General features: G+C 53.6%; 1 protein-coding gene across 1 annotated transcript in view; it reads right to left on the bottom strand.

The window, feature by feature from the left end:
* Window positions 1–1,351: 1,351 nt before the first annotated feature.
* The window catches only part of ZDHHC4 (zinc finger DHHC-type palmitoyltransferase 4), an 11,638-nt gene continuing 4,930 nt past the window's right edge, over window positions 1,352–8,059 (bottom strand). Inside the window, exons 4-6 of the mRNA XM_007942740.2 lie at window positions 7,168–7,293; window positions 4,647–4,891; window positions 1,352–1,639 (exon numbers count right to left, since the gene is read on the bottom strand). Coding sequence (XP_007940931.1) covers window positions 1,352–1,639; window positions 4,647–4,891; window positions 7,168–7,293 — 659 coding nt within the window. The remainder of the gene's footprint in view (window positions 1,640–4,646; window positions 4,892–7,167; window positions 7,294–8,059) is intronic.

Below are 8,059 nucleotides of genomic sequence, written 5' to 3'. Positions count from 1 at the left end.
GCGGGCGCCCGGGGGGGTCCAACTAAAGCGCCACCGGAGCCGCGGGAACCCAACGCGGCGGAGCCGGACGGTGGCGGAAAGCCGAACGCGGCGACGGCGGCCCGCAGGGGCCAAGTCAGGCCGGGCGGAACGCGCGCTCGAGAAGGCGCCCCCTGTCGGCTCAGCGGCACGAGCGCGGCAGGCCCCTCCCCACAGGCTCCGCCCCCGGGAGACGATGCCGCCTTCCCGCCCAGGAGCGAGCAGGGGAACGTCCCGGAGCAGAGCGCGACCAGAGCGCCCAGCGGGGGGTCGCACACCCACCAGGGGACACTCCTGTGGCTCCCCTAGCGTCTTTGCACGGCGTTCAAAGCCTCCACCAGCACAAATAGGTCCGGGGCGCAGGACCCTAGCTCCGGTGGCGGACTTGGGCTCAGGGCTTCTTATGGCCTGCCTACCCTCGACTCCCACCCAGTACCTGTCCCCCTACTCCCCTGCAGAGTGGTCTGGCTCTCTGGTGCTGGCCCCGGGACCGGCCCACCCCACTGCTTCCTGCTTCGGAAAACACACACAACCCACTTTCCACCAATCTGTCTCCGCAATCATCTCCGCACTGAACTGGCCGAGGCTTTCCTTCTGGATTTTTCACACTGAGCAGAAAAGACTTCAGTGTGGCCAGCAGGGGGCACCGGAGGGCAGGCAGGAGGCCGCATGCACAGACAACCGCTAGTGCAGGGGCCGAGGGCAGCTTGGCAAGACCGCAGGGTGTGGTTGAAAAGCCAAGGCCCTCCCCTGGGGGAGGTGGGAGGCCAGTCCAGAAAGGCCCACACGGGGCACAGCCATAGAGGCCGCACCGTGGCGCAATCGAGTTGCAGCGGTTTAACGTTCAAACCCCCCCAGTGGCTTTGTGGAAGACAGACCTGGTAATCTGCTTCCATTAAGACTGCAGCCAACCAAACGCCATGGAGCACTTCTACTCTGCGTCACATGGGGCCGCCACAAGTCGGAGTCGACGCCACAGCAACAGATCTGGTTTGGTTTGGGCCCTCCAGTCTAGAGTCTAGGGTGGCAGACAAGGTGGCAGTGTCGGCTGGGACCTCGCGACGCCATCTCTTGATGCCTGGGCGCCAGGCCGTCAGGGGTGCTCCGTTCACAGGCTGAGAGCACGCAGGGCGAGCTGGGTGGATTTGCACCCCAGGACCTGGGCCGGCGCCCAGCAAAGATCAGGCAGTCCACGGACACTCCCTGTCCCCTTCCTCCCCTCCCCACTGAAGCTGCTCACGAATCCACAGCACAAAAACCAAACCAAGCCCCATGTAGAAAGGTATCAATAAGCGTGTGCTGTATTCGGAAGGCGGCAACCCTCTTTCCCGTCTCATTTCGTCTTTCTCTTATCAAGTGCAGCAGGGAGGAAGATCTCCCCAAGGTTGCTCCAAACGCCGTGGGAGTAAATGTTCTGGAAGACTCGGGGCTCGGCGGGTGGGGGCTGGGCCTGGTGGCGGCAGCGCCGGCAGCGGGCCCGGCCAGCTCGGAACCACTCGTTGGTGGTCTGGTTGGTGGCGGCCAGGTAGAGCTGGAAGCACAGGTAGCCTCCCAGGAGGCAGCTGAGCACCACGACAAAGCCCAGCAGGAGGACGACCCTCGGGAAAAGCAGGAACAGGTACTGCAGCGAAGAGAGCGCGACACTCAGGACTGGGCGGGGCGCGCGGGTCCGCACGCGCCAGCCCCGGTCCGCCCACGAGGACAGGCCAGCGGCCTCCTCAGTCACCCACCCGCGAGGCCGTCTGGCCCACTGAACACAGGTCAGAACCACGCACGGCTCTGACAGCCCAGGAACCAGCCCTAGGAGTTTAACCCGTGACCTGTGAAGGGCTCGCTCTTCTGAAAAGTCCCCTCCCCTCCTTTCTCTCTATCCAGTTCTACCCAAGGAAAAACAGAAAGGTTATTCAGAAAATGATGCTGTGTGACAACCACTGTCTGCGCTGTCCAGTCGATTCCGACCCACAGCGCCCCTAGAGGGCAGACTGGGACTGCCCCGTAGGGATTCCAAGGCTATCAGTCTTCACAGAAGCAAAGCCCAAACCACACGCACGGCTGTGGAGTCTATTCTGACCCACAGCGCCCCCAGAGGACAGAGTGGAACTGCCCACAGGGTCTCCAAGGCTGTCAATCTTCACAGAAGGAAAGCCCAAACCACACCCACTGCCGTGGAGTCTATTCTGACCCACAGCGCCCCTACAGGACAGACTGGGACTGCCCATAGGGACTCCAAGGCTGTCAATCTTCACAGAAGCAAAGCCCAAACCACACCCACTGCCAGGGAGTCGATTCTGACCCACAGCGCCCCTAGAGGACAGAGTGGAACTGCCCACAGATCTCCAAGGCTGTCAGTCTCTACAGACGGCCAGATCTTTTCTCCCACGGAGCCGCTGGGTGGATTCAAACTGCCAACTTTTCAGTTGGTAGCTGAGCGCTTTAACCATTGCACTACCAGGGCTTGTCCTGTGACAGTTAACAATTCACAAACTAATAAATAAATGTAGACTGTGGTTCCAAATAAAATGCAGATGGACACAGGAGATCAGTATCTTGCAGGTACAAGGATGTTCCCAGCAGCACCGATTTTCACCATCGCTCTGCCCCCCACCCCAAGAAACAAGTCCCACACCCATCCTCAGAAGAGGGAAGTGAACTCTGGGATACTCAGGCTATGGCATAAGGAGCTGTTTACACTAAGGTCAATTTTCATGTGCTGGTTAGGAAAAGATGCAAGACCAGACTGTCCACTGGAAAAGGCAAGACGCCAGTCACTGTGGGCTGATTCGTGTAAGAAAAGCACAAAACGGCCTGCGAGCAGGTGGACGGACACATGAGTCAACAGGAGGAAAGGGCCTGGGAACACCTGTGCTGCAAACTACAAAAGTGGCGACCCCTGGGGAGCAGAGTGGGGGGGGGGTTCCACTTTTCACTTTAAACACTTCTCTACTGCTTGTTGTTTTTCAGATCATGGTAAAACGTTAACAAAATTTGCCACTGTAACCATTTCTAAGTGTACAATTCAGAATCGCAGATTATATTCATTATGCTGTGTAACCATAACCACTAATTGTTCTAAAACATTTTCATCTCCCCAAACAGAAGCTCTGTGCCCACCAAACAGTCAGTCCTCAGCCCTGCCCCAGCCCCTAGTGACCGGCAATCTTTCTGTCTCTCACACCTGCCTACTGTAGCTACTCCCCATCAGTGGGATGGTCCAGCATTGGTCCTTCTGTGCCAGACTTCTTCACTTAGCATCATCATGTCTTCAAGGCACATCCACGTGGTAGCACAACTTCAGTTCTCTTTGTGGCTGAGTAATATTCCACTGCAGGGAGAGACCACGTTTTCCTTAGCCATTCACTCATCCTTTGATGGGTATCTGGTTGTTTCCACCGTTTGGTTATTGTGAACAGTGCTGTTGTGAACACTGCCGTACAAGTCTCCGAGTCCTCTGGGGTACAGACCCAGGAGAGGAACTGCTGGGTCACAGAGTAACCTGACATTTCACTCTCTCAGGAGCCACCAGACTTTTCTACAGTGGCTGCACCCACCAGCAACGGAGGAGGGCTCCAGTTTCACCACGTCTTCACCAACATGTGCTATTTTGTTTGTTTTTCTAACATGTGTTTGGGTTTTTTTAATCATAGCTGTGCTAAGAGTCAGGAGCTCTGGTAGCATAGTGCCTAAGGCATTTTGACTGCTAACCAGAAGGCTGGCAGTTCAAAGCCACCAGCCACTCCTTGGAAGGAAAATTGGGCAATCTACTTCCATAGTGATACTGCCCCGGAAACCCAAGGAGGGGTCACTATGAGTTGGATCCAACTTGACGGCAGTGAGTTTGGTTTTTGGTATGGTGTTAAGAGTTGTGAAGTCGGATCTCCTTCAGTTTTGATTTACATATTCCTAGTGACGAATTTAGGAGCTCTGGTAGCATAGTGCCTAAGGCACTTGACTGCTCACCAGAGGGCTGGCGGTTCAAATCCACCAGCCACTCCTCGGAAGGAAGGTTGGGCAATCTACTTCCATAGTGATACTGCCTCGGAAACCCAAGGAGGGGTCGCTATGAGTCTATGAGTCGGGGCCGACTCGATGGCAAACAACAACAACTGTGACTAATTTCCCTAATGATGTGCCTTTTCATGTCAGTATGGTCCATTTGTCTATCTTCTTTGTTCATGCCATAGAAAGGAATGAGGTTCTGATCCATGCTACCACGTGGGTGAGCCTTGAAAACCTGCTGCTGAGTCAAAGAGGCCAGGCCAAAGGGCACATACTGTACAGTTCCACTTACAGGAAACGTCCAGCAAAGCGAATGCACAGATAAAGTATATTCCTGGCTTCTGGGGCTGGAGGGGGGCGGAGAACAGGGAGTGAATGCTAATCGTATAGGGTTTCTTTTCAAGGTTACAGAAACGTTCCTACAGTGATTGTGGTGAGGGTTCCATGCCCAACTTTGTGAGTATACAAAATCCAGTAAAGTGTATACTTCAAAAGGATGAATTTTATAGAATATGAATTCTATCTGGTTTTTTTTTTAAAGGGATGACTTCGTGTTTTCACTGGCAGAAGAAATGTTCCTTTACCAATTCTGAAACCTGACGTCAGAAAGGTTCACCCCACAGCATAGTTACCTGAACAAGGAAGACGATGTCAACCACCTGGGAGCGTCCACGGTCATCAATGTAGGACTCCAGGTAGAGGTCCGAGAAGACTGCCACCTGGACTAGAAACGCAGCACTTATGCTGGCCACCGTGGCCGCCGAGGCCGTCAGCGTTGAGAGGTAGAAGAGGAAGTACCTGGCGTTCCAGGCCCCGATGCAGTTGTTCACCCAGATACAGTGATGGTCAAATCGGTGCACGCACCTGTTACACACCCCTGCATGGACACAGGGTAGCCCCACAGGGTTAGCCCTTGATGAGATGGCGGCCCTATGCATACCCGCAGACACCTTTCACACACTGACCACCAGCAGCAGGCACTGGGGACGTGGCAGCTGCTGCCACCAGGCTGTGAGCCCTGAGCTGTCTGGTACGGCAGCCACCAGCCACCTGTGGGTCCTGAGCACTCGACATGTAGCTACACAGAAAATCTGCGAGGACTCCTGCTGTTGATGTGAGTTTAGAGCTGATTTTTCGTGTGTGCAGCACACCTTTGAGTCCAACGTGAACAATGCTGACACCGAAAAAGAAAAACCCACTGGCGTTGAGTCGACGCCAGCTCTCAGTGAGCCCGTGTGTAACATAACCACTTCACAGGGCTTCCTCGCGGGCTTCCTCACAGGAGATTGGCAGGCCTCTGTTCTTCAGAGCCAGGCAGTGGGTGTGAACTGCCAACCTTTCAGTTAGCAGTCGAGCACAAGCCATCCGCACCACTCAGGGACCTGAGGTTCCAAAAGAGCTGGGGAATCTACCTGCCCAGTCATAGTTTGGAAACTGCTATGTTTTAGCCTCCCAGTCAGATCAGTTCTTCCAATAAAGACAAGCTTGCAGACAGAGAGAAGAATGACCGTTTGGTCCTCAAGTCAGTTATGGGGAAACTTCTAAAATGGCTTGGAATAGTTTGGGGATGTGAGTCTACCTTTTCAACTGTACACGGCATGAAATCAAAATATGGATGAAGTATTTCCAATGAAAATCTACTATTCGAATGGAGAGGAAAAGGAGCCTTGGTGGCACAGTGGTTAAAGCACTCAGCTGCGAACCAACAGGTCAACAGTTCAAACCCATCAGCCACCCCATAGGGGAAAGATGTGACCATCTGCTTCCGTAAAGACTACAGCCTTGGAAACTCTGTGGGCCGTTCTACTCTGTCCTCCAGGGACGCTGAGAGTCAGAACTGACATGACGGAGGTGGGTTTGGCTTTTCCTTCGTAAACTTAAAACATGCACCAGATTTCAGAGACTTAATACAAACTATCTCATGAGTAATCTTCATATATAGATCACATGTCAGTTGACATGTCTGGGATGTGCTCGGATCAATAAAATAGATTGTCAAAATGGAGTCCATGCGGGTCTCTGAAGTTCTGTAATGTAAATCAAAAAACAAACTCAGTCATCAAGTCGATTCCAACTCATAGCGAACCCTGTTGCAGTGTATCTTTATGGAAGTAGACTGCCTAGTCTTCCTTCCACGGAGTGGCTGGTGGGTTTGAACTGCCGACCTCCTGGTTAGGAGCGCTGCACCACCACAGTTCCTTCTTCCATAATGTGGCCACTAGAAAGTTTACAGTCCCATCTGTGGCCATGGTTACTCTTCCATCGAGCAGTGTGACCCCTGAATCCCAAGCACTGCCCAGAGGACGGGGTCATGCCAGGGCCAATCAGTAAGCACACTCCCGCAGCAACCCCTCGTGGGCAGCCTGCCCCAGCACATGGAAAAAGCAGGGCTGTTATGTCCAGGCCTGAGGGTCAACCAACTGTAACCACTGGCATCGAGTTGATTCCAACTCACAACACCCCTACAGGGCAGAGAAGAACTGCCTCATAGGGTTTCCAAGGCTGTCAGTCTTTACGGAAGCAAAGCCCAAAGCAAACCCTGCCAGCCAGTCAATTCCAACTCATATCAGCCCTAGAGGGCAGAGGGGAAGTGTCCCTTAGGTCTCCAAGGCTGTAATATTCATGGAAGCAAAGCCCAAACCACACCCATTGCCATGGAGTGGATTCTGACTGACATGCCCCTAGAGGACAGAGAAGTGCCCCTTAGGTCTCCAAGGCTGTAATGTTCATGGAAGCAAAGCCCAAACCACACCCACTGCCATCGAGTGGATTCTGACTGACACGCCCCTAGAGGGCAGAGTGGAACTGCCCTGTAGAGTTTCCAAGGCTAAAGTCTTTATGGAAGCTTACTGCCTCAGCTTTCTCCCTCAAAGTGGCTGGTGGGTTCAAACTGCTGACCTTTTGGTTAGCGGCCGAGCATTTACTACTGCGCCATCTGGGCTCCTTCCGCCAGCTGTGGCAAAACATAGACTTCACCCCCAGTCACCTGAGAGAAACCACTGTCTGGGCCCCCACGTGGTGGCCACCCTTGTCTGGCAGACAAATGGCTCTGCTCCTCTGTTTCTGGAACACTGCTTCTCAGACCCCGTGCATGTGGTCCTTCGGGGAAGGGGTGGCTGGGGCAGGGTTAGGGTTAGGGCTAGGTGCTCTTACTGCAGTGCTTGGACCGAGCCGGCTTCCGTAAATCACAAGTGGGACACCTCGCGCCCTTCGGGAACATCACTTCGTCGAACTCGTACACTCGGAGAAACGACAACTCGTGTGCTTTGGTTATGGTTCCTGAAACAGACAGGACAAGTGTCAATGCCTAGCAGTACCCTGGGCTGGGTGCCCCTGGCAGTGCTGCAGACTGAGTGCTCCCAGCAGTGCTATGGACTGGGTGCTCCCAGAACCTGTCCCCACAAGCACAGCCAACACAGTGATGTCACATTCTAAAGAATTCATTTCTGTTAACAGCTTCATGGTGATGTAATCCTATCAGTCCCACCACTGAAAGGGTGTAATTTGTGGGCTTTTCATATATTCAGGTTGTGCAGCCCTTACCATGATCTGTCTGGGAGCATTTCATCACCCTGAAAAGAAGCCCCAACCTTTAGCAGTCACTCCCTAGTTCCCCCTCTTCTCAGCCCTCCACAGCCACTACTTTCTGTCTCTATGGATCCACCTGTTCCAGGCATTTCATGTAAGTGGGATCGTATAACATGTGTCCTTTCATGTGTGACTTCTTTCACTCAGCACCATGTTTTCAAGGTTCACCTGTGTCACAGCGTGGATCTGGCCTTCTTTTCTCTTTAGGGCTGAGTGACACTCTTTGCAGGGATGGACCACATTTTACTTGTCTGTTCATTGGCTGATGGACACTTGGGTGGTTCCTAAGAGCAGTATTACTGATAGTACTCTACAGACCCTGCTCCATCTATAACCCAAACCCACTGCCATCCAGTCAATTCCGACCCACAGCGCCCCTAGAGGACAGAGTGGAACTGCCCACAGGGTCTCCAAGGCTGTCAATCTTCACAGAAGCAAAGCCCAAACCACACCCACT

This window comes from Orycteropus afer, unplaced genomic scaffold (genome assembly GCF_000298275.1).
Source record: "Orycteropus afer afer isolate SDZICR_OR568_19922 unplaced genomic scaffold, OryAfe1.0 scaffold00006, whole genome shotgun sequence".
Lineage (NCBI taxonomy): Eukaryota > Metazoa > Chordata > Mammalia > Tubulidentata > Orycteropodidae > Orycteropus > Orycteropus afer.
This window is presented reverse-complemented; position numbering and strand designations above follow the sequence as displayed.